Here is a 14,522-nt window from a genome sequence, read left to right on the forward strand (position 1 = left end):
AGTTGAGAAGAGTGCATGAGATGATTGCGAGTAAAAACTTAGCGCAATGCCTTCAAAGGCTCAATTCATTTTGCTGTTACTGTGTTTTGGAATTTCCCTGAGGGTAGACGACTACTCCAACACTATTCCCTAACGCAAGCAGCACTGACCTGGGGACAGTGCGCCTCATTCAGCCAGCTCTCTGGGAAACAACTTTCTGAGGAAGAGAGATAAACAGCTGACGGGTTTCCCGGGACTACGCAGCCCACCGAGGCAGGGTGGACTGCAAGGCGCCGAGGAAAGGGGGAGGTGGGATCCCAGCAACCTCCGGTGACCTCGGAGGACCACAAGTCCCAGGGTGCAGCGCGCCCACCCTGGGTAGAAGCAAGCGACGCGGCTCCGAGTCGGCTTGCGGGAGAGCCGGGGAGGAAGCAGTGCACACTGGGACTGGTAGTCCTCAGGGGGCAACTCCGCGGGTCGGAGGCGGGAGAAGCGAGAGATCCCTTTCCAGTCCCGCCTTTTGTCCACGTCTCACTTCTCCTGGCCAATGCCCTCTCCAGTCGCCGGAGACAACCCCTCTCCCATGCGGTCACCATTGGTCCTGAGGCTCTACGGCTTCGGCCCTACCCGGAAGTAACGTTGGGGAGGCGGTTTCCTAGACTACGACACCGGAAAGCTGGGGGAGGCGCTCCGGGATACTGAGGGCGGAGGGCGGTGGCAGCGCTGGCGCTGGGGACCGGCTTGGTGGCTTCGGGAAACAGTTTGGCGCCAGCGGCCGTCCGTGTTACTCCGCATCCTGCCCCGTCTCGGCACGGCTAACAGCCCCCTGGCCACCGGCGTGCAGCAATGTGTCTCACCGGCAGGTCGTAGCAGCTGCGCGTGCGCGGAACCGCGGGGCCATGAGCGAAGCCGGCGGCCGGGGCTGTGGGTCCCCGGTCCCCCAGCGAGCGCCATGGAGCCTAGTGGCGGCGACGGCCGCGTTCTGCCTGGTGTCGGCCACCTCCGTGTGGACGGCGGGGGCCGAGCCCATGAGTAGGGAGGAGAAACAGAAGCTTGGGTAAGGGTGCTGGCAGCCTGGGGTGGGTTTCTTGGTGAGGCTGACCACAGGAGGGGTGCCTGTCATTGCGACCCGGTCGCGTAGTGGCCTCTCCTGTCGCGATTGGAACGGCTGTTGCCGCGCGAGAACCCTAGAGGGGTGGACAGGGTCCGGGGAGGTGGGAGCCGCCGCTCGCGACCTGACCTCGGGGGAGCTGACGGGGTGTCGCCCTGGCCGCCGGTGACATGTGCAGGCTCCTTGAAGCCAGGCGCGGTGTGTCAACGCGGCTGCCATGTCAGTGGTCCAAGAAGGGGGCTACAGCCCGCATCGCTGCGCGCTGGAGTCTTGCGGTTGGCTGCCTGTCCACCGAGGCATGGTTAGCTTTCTCGACAAGTGAGCTTCCAGCTGGGAAAATGTTGCTGATCTCACAGTAGTTAAGGAAATGATGTTTACACCTGTTACGGAAAAGGGGGCGTTCATTGGAACTTGAACTTTACACATTTTACTATTTCCTTGCAGTGTTTTCTTGCACTGTATTTTCATAATAGAACAGAATGTATGGGCGGAAATTATTCAAAAGTCTCAAGTATACCTATTCAGTAGTTTTTATCCGTCTTGGAAGTGCCGTAAAATTATCAATTCTATTTGCACCATTTAATTCAGAGTCAGTAATACATACACGAGGTCGTACACATGAATAAGAAGAAAGCGAATAACCAGTAGGAAATGGGAGAAAGGCATGAACGGTTAAGCCAGAAGAGGAAATGGAAGCGGTAAATGAACATGAAAAGTTACTCAACCTCCATAAACGTAAGAGATGCAGATTAAAACGAGGAGCTAGCTGGTTTTTGCCCATCAGATTAGTAAATATAATAGAAAACACAAGGATACAGTTCTGGCTAGTTAAGGAGTTAAAAAAAAAAAAAGGCTTAGTGAGTGTAAATTGCTGTAATTTATTGGTAGTATCTACTAAAATTTACATTGTGCACACTCTTTGATTCATCAGTTCTGTTTCTGAGAATTTACTCTAAGAAGATAAAAGCACTCTTAATGCAGAGAGAGATCCAGCCTGGGCAACAAGAGCGAAACTCTGTCTCGAAAAAAAAAAAAAGTGCATTTTGAAAGAACAGCTGTTCCTTGGAGGAAATGGTTGAATAGAGTACCTTCATATTATGGAATAATATTGAGACATTAAGAAGAAGGAAGTATGTCACTGGAAGCCTATCCAGAATATATTTCCAAGACAAAAAAAATGCAAGTTGTAGAATAATATGTATAGTACCATCCCATGTTTTTTTTTTTAAAGAAAAAAAATACCTAAGCTCAGAAAAACGTGGAATGAAGATTATCTCATGGGGTTAGGCTGGAGGGGTGGTGGAACCATCAGGTCTTACTTTATGTACTTTAAATCATTGCAAAGAGTCTTGTATTCGTTTCTAAATAGCAATAAAGATCACTTGATGGAAAAAAGTTGAAGTATCAACCATCAAAATAAAATTACCAGTAAACTCTAATAAGTATCTTACATTTTCTCTCATTATGAATTTAATGTATCATTGATAATTTTTACCAAATATCTCACTCTGTGAATACATGTTATCTCTGTACTCCTTCCTATTTCCCAATGTATGTGATCCACATTTTGCAAATGAGGAAGTTGAGACCCAGGTTGACTTGTTCAGCCGCAGAGTAATTGGTAGAGCCAGTATTCAAACCCAGGCCTGTCTGATCCCAGGGCCAGGCTCTCTCCGGTGTGTTGCACGTTCATTAGACTTGGAAGAGAAGTATCAAGTCTGTTAAGAACCACAAGAATCTTATTTGACCATCACTACTCTTTCTCCATTTTTTATTAAAAACCTATCTGTAAAAGAGTCATTGGATAAATCATTTTTGACCAAAATTAGTTTTTAACTGGAAAAGTTCAACCAAATTGGCTTGAAATTGCAGCTCAAATTTTGAGATCATTTATGAAAGTGAAATTACAATTATTTAGGCTTGTTAGATTGCTCTACCCTTGAGTAAGGGTAGAGTAAGAATCTAGAGCTATAAACAACAAATACACAATTATATGACTGCTTTCTCCTCTGGGAATTTTCAGAAAACTGAACTTTGATTCATTAGGTTTACCTGTGCAATTTTTTAAGCCCAAATAATGATTCATGATAAAAAGCAGAAAATGCCCCACGCTTTACCCTCACCCCGAAAAAGCCGAACAGATGATAAAGACTGGAATTGTCTTGAATAGTAAGCAATAGTAAGCAATAACTTAAACTTTGTGGAATTACTTAGCTGGTTATATGTAGTCTTACCCTTCATGGAATAAGCTTTTTGGTTTTGTTTTTAAAATTTTGCAACAGGATATTTTGTTAATGTTATGTTTTCTTTAAAAAATGAAGTAGAAAACAACCCAGTTTCTGTAGCACATGGGCAGGAGATGTAACTTTAGATAAAGCTGACTTGGCCTGGTGTGGTGGCTCACGCCTGTAATCCCAGCACTTTGGGAGGCTGAGGCGGGCGAATCACCTGAGGTCAGGAGTTCGAGACCAGCCTGACCAACATGGAGAAACCCCCTTCTCTACTAAAAATACAAAATTAGCCAGGTGTGGTGGTGCATGCCTGTAATCCCAGCTACTCGGGAGGCTGAGACAGGAAGAATCGCTTGAACCCGGAGGCCAAGGTTGCAGTGCGCTGAGATTGTGCCATTGTACTCCAGCCCGGGCAGCAAGAGCAAAACTCCATCTCAAAAAAAGAAAAAAGAAAAGGCCGACTTACAGAGATTACTTAAGAGTGATGTAACTTTTGAACGGGGTCTGATTTCCAATACATTTTAATCCAGTTTTTGAATAGATAAAACGTAGAAACTTTTTTTCTGTTCAGTATAGTAATTATTATACCATTCTGTATTTACATGTGACTTTGTTAGGCTTCTATGTGTAAGTCAGAGCAACGATATTAAATAGCTCCACTTTGAAATATGTGTTCTAAAATTTGCTCATCATATGCTGCATAAATGTAAGGATTGGAAAATAGTGTGTTTTCCTTGTATGCAATCATGATTTACTGATAATCTTGAAAATTGAATGCTTGTAAAGTTGAGTTAGCAAGTTAAAGCTTATGTCATTTGTAATATACATGTCTAGGCACTACCGTTGCCAATTATAGGAATTTCTACTTCTTGGTAATAATCTTGTATTCCATTTCAGGGAAGGAAAAAAAAAGAACTTCCATCTTCCATTCATTGATATGAGTTCCTGAAAGGGACATTTTAAACTCTTTTTTTTTTTCTGCTTAGGACAGGATAAGAGTCTAGAGCTGTAAACCACACATATAAAAATTATATATATATAAACATATATGTAAACTTACAAAGAATTAGTGCTTTAGCAAAGTTGTGGTAAGGTCTTTTTTTAAATAATGAAGTGTTTTTAAATGGTTATTATTCATAAAAAGTTGTCAGGATTTGTTCACTTCACAAGTTTGAGTGTACTTGATTTTGTTGGTCGTCATAGTCAGGATCTGGAACTGAGGTCTTTTCTGTTTGCTAGCTCTATTATTACCAGTATTTCATAATCTGTGATTATAGTTTCAAAAATGACAATTGCAGTATAACAGGAGGCAAATAAAAATATAGTCAGCAATTTCTTTAACACTTTTTTCAATTCCTGCCATCGGTGATTGGAGCTTTGGTAAAAGAAAAGTTAATAGGCCAGGCGTGGTGACTCACACCTGTAATCCCAGCACTTTGGGAGGCTGAGGTGAGTGGATCACCTGAGGTCAGGAGTTCGAGACCAGCCTGGCCAACGTGGTAAAACCCTGTCTCTACTGAAAATGCAATAATTAGCCAGGCATGGTGGCGGACGCCTGTAGTCCCAGCTACTTGGGAGGCTTGAGGCAGGAGAATCGCTTGAACCTGGGAGGTGAAGGTTTCAGTGAGCTGAGATCGTGCCATTGCACTCTAGCCTGGGTGACAGAGTGAGACCCTGTCTCCAAAAAAAGAAAAAGTTAATAAAAGATTGTTAAGCTGTGTTTTCCTTTGCTAATTATTTGGCCTTGTCTAGTCATACCATTAACTTGTACTTTTTCCTGTAGTCCTCAAGTCCCTGAACTTGAGAGTGCTTAACTGAAAGGCTGCTTCCTCAGTCGCAACCTTATAGATTTTGATTTAGTAAAATTCTGGTGTAGTGATCAGACATCTCCATTTTAAACAACCGTTACGGAGATTTTGCGAAACAGAATTCGCCAAAACACACAGCTGTCTTTTTGAGCATTAGTTTTCTCATTGTTTAAGTGAATACTATTTATTTCATTTTTCACAGTTTTTTTTTAGAGTAGAGCACATCATAGAAAGTATCTTTTGAAAATGTGGCAAACATATTAATAAATATGTACTTAAACTAGGCATTAGTGGTTTTATTCAATGTAAGTGCAAAGGCAGAGGCTTCATAAAGCGTTGTTATTTCATGTCAGTACACACCCGTGTACCTCTCTCTTAGTAGAACATATAGGGGAAGCAATAAATGGCAATAATAATGGTTCTTTTTAAGGGCTGTCCAGCAAAATCCCCCCTTCAAGACAGAGATGTTAAATAATTGTGTTAAGAGGTCATTGTTTTTCTGCATCAGATTTCCTTCTCTGATGATGGCATCTATCATTCATCAGTTTTCTTAGGAAAAATTATAAGATGAATTATACATAAATTACTAGTAATCATTAAAGTTTGGCTCAGCTGTATGTGGTGAGTTCATGAAAGCTTGTCTGCTAACTGTTGTAGTTTCTGATTCTGTTTATGTCCCTTTCTATCTAAATTTTTCTTTTGTTTTTATTGATATATTTTTGTATGAGGAAGAATTAACTTTTTGAAAGATAATGAATAGAATATACTTACCTTTTTTTTTTTTTCCATTTCTGCTCTTTTAAAATTAGGAGTCAAGTACTGGAAATGTTTGATCATGCTTATGGTAACTATATGGTAAGTAGGAAGCTTATCTTTACCTACCATTTATGTGAGTTGATTATTATGTGGGCACAGTCAAATAGGAATTTTGAAACCTACAATACAACTACATTTTTTAAAAGGAAGTTTTTAAAAAACAGGACAAAATTAGTCTTTCTGGTAGTGGTTTTTAGGGAACCAGTTTATTGAATAGATAAGAATAAATTGAAATTAGATTATGAAACTTTGTTATTTAAACAGCTTCCTTGGGTGCCATCAACAATGTTCACTGAGTGCTTTATATAGCTAGATATTGTGGATATATACATGAAAAAGATGTTATCTCTGGTCTTAAGGGAAATTATTTTCTTAATTAAAAAAATGTTTACAATATTATACACTGAAGAAAACCAATGCTTAAAAGAGAAACTATTACTTAGCCTCTGTCCTAATTGTATCCTCATGGACTCTGCATTGAATATATTTTGCTTTCTAGTTTGCTGATTCATATTATTTAAAAATGTTTTAGGGCTCACTTAAGATTAAATAGCAGTTTCAGTTTTACAAAATGAAAAGTTCTGGAGATCTGTTGTGCAACAATGTAGATGAAATAGCTAGCAAATTCTGGAATTCAGAAAAAATTTTGCTCATAAATTGTAATTTGAAAAGAGTTTAATCATATTATCCTGACAATTATCCCTTATAACCTTGTTTTTACATTTTAAAATATGTCAGCAGATTTTCTTCTATGATTACAACCTATAAAATGTAGTTGGGAAAGTTTGTCAGAGGACTAACTTTAGTTCTGCTTAAAATATTTTTCAACTGATTCTGTGAATCCATTTTTTATCATATTTTAACCAAATATCTTCATACACCAACATCATTGTTATCTATGAACATCTAAATATGTATAATTTATGCATTTTTAGTTAAAAAACGTTTTATATTTGACAATCCTTGTTCTCTTTTATATTGTAAATTTGGAGAGAGCACATTTTGAATTCTTAATAAATGTTTTTAGAATATGATTTTTTTGGATGTATTTCAACATTAAAAACACAGTTTCAAATTTATTTCTCAAGACCTCAGTCATTCCCTTAATGTTCCTTTTTTTTTTTTTTTGAGACGGAGTCTCGCTCTGTCGCCCAGGCTGAGGAGTACATTGGCACTGTCTCAGCTCACTGCAGCCACCACCTGCCAGGTTCAAGAGATTCTCCTGCCTCAGCCTCCTGAGTAGCTGGGATTACAGGTGTGTGCCACCATGCCTGGCTAAGTTTTGTATTTTTGGTAGAGATGGAGTTTCACCATGTTGGCCAGGCTGGTCTCGAACTTCTGACTTCAAGTGATCTCCCCACCTCGGCTTCCCAAAGTGTTGGGATTATAGGCATGAGCCATTACACCCGTTCTCTTTTTTAATTAATTTTTTTTTGTCACCCACATGTCAACCCTTACTTCTTTCAAAATCATTTATCCCTGGTTAATTCAGTTTGCGCAAAGCATAATTTAACAAATCTCAGCTAATGATTTTGAGATGGCCAAGTGGATCCATGCTATACCCTCAGACCTTAGCCATCTCATAAATGCGTACTCATGAATGCAGTTCCAAAGTTGAATAAAATAGCATGTAGCTGGATACGTTCAATTTCTCACAATGAATAGGATCATCTCTTTATAAAGCATGATATCTTTAATATCTTGTTCTTTTTAGGTAGAACAGTTATATATCAATGGCAGAAAGTTATATCAATACATTTTTTTCTAACTGTAGAATACACTTAGTAGGTTTGTGACAGTGCAGGTACTGAGGGCAGCTTTCAGAGGACTTTCTGGCTTGTGCCTATTGGGACCTAACTGAGTAACTTTCTGCTACAATTAACTACTTACAAGATCTAAGAGAGAGGGATTTCAGCTTCAAAGACTGGGAACTCCTGAAAATAACATTCTCTTCTATATTTCCAGTGGGACCATACCTGTCCACTATAATAGGTATTTTAAAATGTTCAACTATTTTACAGTATGAGTGACTCTTGCTGTGTACTTGTTCTATATTCAATCTGTGTGAGGTCTATAATCCAAGATTTAGTCTAGAATTTACACTTCCTCTTTTCAAGTTCTCAACTAACATGACACAGTTCTAAAATATTGAAGAGAATACAGTTGCCTTGTATATGTTATTTGAAGTCAGTTGGAAATTTTTGTCTTGTCCCTATACTCAGAAACACTTTTAGCTTTCTGTAGGGTAAAAGTGTATAGGTTTGGAGTTGGAAGGGCTTGAGGTAAAATCCTGTCTCAGCTATTTACAGGTTGAACCCTAAACAGGTTATTTAACCCATCTGAGCAATGTCTTTCTATCTAAAATGAGAATAATTGCAAAGAGTTATTGTAGACTATAGATTTTTTTTAAAGAACAGGAACCAATTTCTTTAATTTTAATAAATTCACCTTTTTTATATTTCTTGTGCTAGTAGATAAATGCTTAGTACATTTTTTTGAAAGAACTGAGTTGAATTCTTGTGAAGATGAAGTAAAATAATGTGTTTTTTTTGGCATTTGATCATTGTGGTATATCTTTGTGTTTTAAATGCAAAGAAATAATAAACTTATTTAAAAATACGAGTTTAAGGTGAATTTCAGGGCCTGTAAATCTATTTACTTTTTTGTAGTCAGTTGCCTACTATCCTAAAATATAAACTGCCTGGTACATGGCAGGCTTTTAATAAATGTTGAAAGTTTTTCCTCATTTCTCACTAGTTCTTTCTAATACTGCTCTCCAGTCTGGTCTACAGTAGAACAATTCCTTTAATCTTCTTGCTTCCCAGGAAAGCAGTGGTGTTTTCCAAAGACAAGCAATATAGTATTATTAAGAGCAAGAACTCTGGACTTGGAACAGGATACCCTGAGATGGCTCTGCCACCTCTCATCTGGGTTACAATGGGGAAGTTACCTAGTCTTCCTGAGCCTGTTTCTTCGTCTCTGCAAAATGAAGACAATGGTTTGTCTGCCTCACAATGTTGTTAGAAGGATTAAGCAAGTTAATATAATGAAAGTGCTTAGAACTAGTGTCTGGCAAATAGGAAGCATGATGTACGAATTTACTACTGCTACTGATAACGACTACTACTATCATTATTATTTATTTCCTGCCTAAATTGAAATTGCCCTCCTAAAATCCACTTAGCCTGTAACTCAGAACTTGTTCTCCAGATAGTACATAGAACTTGCTTAAAGCACATACGTTCTTTCCTGTTCTTGGCATATGCCCTTTGAACTTATTTTCTATTAATGCAATAGAAGGTTCTGTTAATGCTATTTCTTAATAAAAATGTCCTGCCAGCTTTAGGTAGATTACTACATCTCTGCCATCTCTGGACTTAAATCTAGGGATTTTTGGATTTTTAACACTTATTGGCATAACTATTAATATTATAATGACTACGTCTGACAAATCTCTAGTCCCAGTCAGGCTGCAGTTTACCCACAGTGAATTGCACAGATGGCTTTCTCGTTTACCAAATAACATGAATTTGGTGTTTATCTTAGCAGTTCTTGTGTGACCTTATTTAACCTCAGGCCACAGTCACTTTAGGGCTTCTGTTAGTGTGTTTTGAGTATTTGTGTTCAGTTTAGTTTGCAGATTAATTTAGATGACAAAATGACATGTATTTGGGCCATCCAAATGTAGAACCTTTTTGGAACTCCCAGTGTTTTTCCTGTCTATGTTAGACAACTCAAACTGTTACAAGCAAAAACTATATTCTGGTAAGAGCCCTAAAGATTAAAAATAAGCTTGGAAAGAGTTGGTAAGCACAATTTCCTTTAGTAGAATCATACCTAATAACCACTATTAAGCTTGATTTTGTGAAGGCAACAGTAGAATAGTCTTTATTAATCAAACCAAAGGAACTGTTTTAAAACGAACTTCCTGTGCATTTCTAGATTTATGTACATTTTTTTTGGAGTGCCTCTCCTCTACCCCCCAATGTTTTAAAAAATGTTTTATTGTTGTAAAATATACATAATAGGAAATTTACCATTTTAACCATTTAAGTTTACAGTTTTGTGGCATTAAGTACATTCATATTGTTGTGCATTCATCTCTAGAAATTTTTTCATCTTCCCAATCTGAAACTCTGTACTCAGTGTTTCTCGTTAATGGTTCATTCATCAAAAACAGTAATTCTGTAAACAAAGTATTTTAGGCATGGTACTAATGGGAGTAAGGGAGATACAAATTTATATTTACCTCTTTTTGTGTAGACTGTTGTGGGACTGTCATCTATGAGTCATTGTTCCTTGGCCTTTGCTTTCAGAACATCCTAAAACCCTACCAAAATTACACAAGAAATTCTATAGTATCCTCTCAAAACATTTTGTAATCACACTCTGATACTCTACATAGAATTTTAATTCAGTAGAACCGGATCGTTCAGCTAATTCATCTTTTTTAGATACAATTTACAGACAATAAAATTTCAAGTTAAGTGCACAATTCCGTTTTGACAATTGTATACAGTTGTTTAACCACCATCACAGTCATGATACAGAACATTTTCATCACCCCAGAAATTTAACTCATAGTTATTTGCAGTAAATTCCTTCTCCCCACCTCTGACCCCTAGCAACCTTGATTTGTGTTTTGTCACTATACCTTTCTCTTTCCTAGGATTTCATATAAATGGCATCATACATACATAGTCTTTTGATTTACTTTCTTTGATTTAGCATGATGCTTTTGAGATTTATCCATGTTGTTGGAGATATATTGTAATTCCTATTTATTGCTCAGTAGTGTTAGTTGATTTGATAGAACACAATGTTGGAGATATATTGTAATTCTTATTTATTACTCAGTAGTATTAGTTGATTTGATAGGACATAATTTCTTTGTCCATTCACCATTTAATGAGTATTTGACTTATTTTTGGTCTTTGGCTATTATTGTATTAATAAAGCTACTGTCAACCTGTGAGTGCAAGTTTTTATTTGGGCATACATTTTCGTATATTTCCCACCTAGGAATAGGATTACTAGGTCATATGGTAAGTGTAAGTTTAACCTAATAAGAAATGCCAATCTTTTCTAAAATAGCTATAATATTTTGCATTTCCCACCAGCAGTGTATGAGTTTTAATTATTTTGTGTCCTTCCACTTGGTATTTCCAGTCTTACTAATTTCAGCCATTCTGTTGGGTGTATAGTGGTAGTTCAATGTGATTTTAATTTGATTTCCTGATGATTAATGATGTTGAAAATATTCCCATATGCTTATTTGCTATTCATATATATATATTTTTTTAAATGAAGAATCTGTTTAGATCTTGTGTCCACTTTAAAATCAGGTCATTTTTTCTGTTATTACTGAGTTATAAAAGTTAATATGTTCTGGATATTAGTCCCTTATCAAATATATGCTTTGGGTATATTTTCTCCCAGTCTGTGCTTTACATTCTAATTTTCTTAACAGGAACTTTTAAAGCACAAATACTTTAAATTATGATCAAGTCCAGTTTATTATTTTTCTTTTATGATTCATGCCTTTTATGGCCTACCTAAAAAATATTTGCCTAGCCCAATGTCACAAATTTTTTCTTGTTTTTTTTCTAGATGTTCTATAATTTTAGCTTGTTCATTAGATCTATAACCGATTTTGAGTTAATTTTTGTATATGATGTGAAGTAAAGGTGGATTTATATATATTTTTAATGTGGCTGTCTAGTTATTCCAGCACCATTTGTTGAAAATAATATCCTTTCCCTACTGAATTATTTTGAAATATGTGTAAAAAAATTGGTTTATCATATATACATGGGTGTGTTTCTAGACTCCGTATTTTGTTTTGTTGATCTATCTACCCTTATACAAATATCACATGGTCCTGATTATTGTAGTTTAATAGTAGGTCCTGAACTCAGGCAGTTTAAGTCTTTCAGCTTTGTTGTTCTTTTTTAAAATTGCTGAAGTTACCAGATCTAGGAGCAAAGAGTCAGTTTTTGATGCTGCTTTGACTTGAGTGGTTTAGAGCAGAAGTCTGTTACCTCAAAGCCCTGGTAAATTTGGAGTCTGATATGGAGGGTCTATTATGATTTGTTTTATTTTATTTTATTTTTGCTCTTTGCTTTCAGCTAGGCACATGTCCTACTTAATTTATATAGGACTCTCTTATCATCTGAGTTTTATTTCTGAGTGATAATTATTAAATGTTTCTCATGGCTCTGAGTCATATCAATATGAATTACTTATCCCTCAGCAGTAAACTGTGAAGAGAGAGGAGGTATTACTGTGCCTCAAAAAGCCAGGATGTTTGAAGCTCGATAAGGCTGTTAATTTGCCACGTATGCATTGCTCTGAATTTGTGCAAACTGTCTGTAGTTTGCTTTGTGGTTAACCCAAAGAAAAAGGTGTGGTTGTATTTTTATTCTTAATCTTGAAACAAAGAGACAAAGTATTTTTACACCTGGTTTGAAACTCCCTTATTTAATTATTCTGGGTTGCAATTGCTATTAATATTTTTATTATCTAGATTAATTTCAGGATTTGAATTTCATATTTAGAGTTTGAATTTATATTAATTTCAGAGGTGTGTGTGTGTGTTACAAAACCCTAAAAAACAGCAGTACGAAGTTTTCTATGCAGTGTTTAAAATAGTAAGGAACTGTTTACAACCTAAACATTTGAATGATGTTTTACAAAGATTCTTTCAAAATACATTGGGAATTTTAAAAAATTTTTGTATTTCTTCTAAGTGTTGTTTATATGTGTTAAATATAAAACTATAAAGCAATAAAAATGTACATTCTGGGAAATCTGTTCTGTTGGAATTGACACATAAAAGAGTAGTCAGGAATTTGACACATGAAAACATACATGTAAAAGTAATTAGGGGCTGGGCGTGGTGGCTCACGCCTGTAATCCCAACACTTTGGGAGGCCGAGGCAGGTGGATCACCTGAGGTCAGGAGTTCAAAACCAGCCTGGCCAACATGGTGAAACCCCGTCTCTTCAAAAAGTCAAAATTAGCCGGGTGTGGTGGCACACACCTGTAATCCCAACTACTCTTGAGGCTGAGGCAGGAGAATTGTTGAACCTGGGAGGCAGAGGTTGCAGTGAGCTGAGATTGCACCACCACACTCCAGCCTGGGCAAAAGAGTGAGACTCCATTTCAAAAAAAAGTAATTAGGAATTTAAGCTGAAATATTACATATAATATTACCATTACATGGTATTGAGCTCAGAATTTAGTAGCTGTATGTGGATTCTGATGTTATCAAAACAAGTGTTGCCTAGAATCCTCTACCCAGGAATGGATCAGTACCAGAGCACTCAGTTTTCTAAATGTCTGAAAGGTTGCCATCTTCAATGCTAAGTATTCTTTAGCCTGCTTTAAAAGTTTTTTTCCCCCCCTTTCTGTGTGTATTTTTTCCTTCCCTTTCCTATGTGTTTAGTGTTCCTGGCCACTAGTCTGTATTTCTGCTGCTAATTTGCTATAAGTTTGGAATCTAAATAAGTTGACTGAGAAGCAGTAGGAGAGAGTTGGACATGGAATCGGAAGTTTTTTTGCTGAATTTCAAGAACTAAGAGTCATATGGACATTCACATAATAAAAACAAGTCATATACAAGATACAAAAGACCACTCTAGTCTTAGAAACTTTGCCATAGCAACACCCAGCAAATGCAAGAAGAGTATAAAACTATCTTCAAACTTCTGAAGGAAAAAAAGTGTTCCAGCTATTTTATAACCATTCAAATTTTTCTTCCAATAAGGCAAAAGACAGCCTAACCCAGGAATATCAGAGAACTACAATACCCATGTTACTCTTATTTTAAAACAAATAAGCAATAAAATACCTGAGTATATCAGGCAATCGAGACGAACAAAGTAAAAACTAAGAAATTGGAGAAGCCTTAGAAAAATGCTGTGCATCAACTCCACTTGAGTTCTAACACTAGCAACTTGGGAAATTATGGTTGCAGACCAGAATGTAGATGTTATAAACCTTCAAAGTGTTTGTCAAAGCATCAAAACTTTTCTTTCTGATGGTTATAAGAGAAATGAAAAAATAGCAAAATTATTATTTACTATACAGTAATTAAAAATATTAGAAACATTGAAATTTAAAGTGCTTTCATTTTATTTTTTATTTTATTTTATTTTTTTTTGAGACGGAGTCTCTGGTTGCCCAGGCTGGAGTGCAATGGCAAGATCTCGGCGCACTGCAGCCTCTGCCTCCCAGGTTCAAGCGATTCTCCTGCCTCAGCTTCCTGAGTAGCTAGGATTACAGATGCCTGCCACCCCCAGCTAATTTTTTGTATTTTTAGTAGAGATGGGGTTTCACCATGTTGGCCAGGCTAGTCTCGAACACCTGACTTCAGGTGACTCACCCACCTTAGCCTCCCAAAGTGCTGGGATTACAGGCATGAGCCACCGCACCTGGCCTTATTATTATTATTTTTTAAATAAAAAATTCATTGAGTAGTTTAAACAGTGCTTGCCTTGCTGCCTTCTCATTGTATAACTTCCATTATGGAGGAGGCATCTTTTCTATACTTGGTGAATTGGAATACTCCTTTCT

At 37.5% G+C, this 14,522-nt stretch overlaps 1 protein-coding gene across 6 annotated transcripts in view; it reads left to right on the forward strand.

The window, feature by feature from the left end:
* Positions 1–617: 617 nt before the first annotated feature.
* EDEM3 (ER degradation enhancing alpha-mannosidase like protein 3) overlaps positions 618–14,522 on the forward strand; it is a 64,919-nt gene continuing 51,014 nt past the window's right edge. For all 6 annotated transcript variants that reach the window (XM_030818751.1, XM_030818754.1, XM_030818752.1 and 3 more), the window contains exons 1-2: positions 618–1,036; positions 5,939–5,984. In XM_030818751.1, coding sequence (XP_030674611.1) covers positions 879–1,036; positions 5,939–5,984 — 204 coding nt within the window. In that variant the 5' untranslated portion in view covers positions 618–878. The remainder of the gene's footprint in view (positions 1,037–5,938; positions 5,985–14,522) is intronic.

The sequence above is a fragment of the Nomascus leucogenys genome, chromosome 9 (genome assembly GCF_006542625.1).
Source record: "Nomascus leucogenys isolate Asia chromosome 9, Asia_NLE_v1, whole genome shotgun sequence".
Taxonomy (NCBI): Eukaryota; Metazoa; Chordata; class Mammalia; order Primates; family Hylobatidae; genus Nomascus; species Nomascus leucogenys.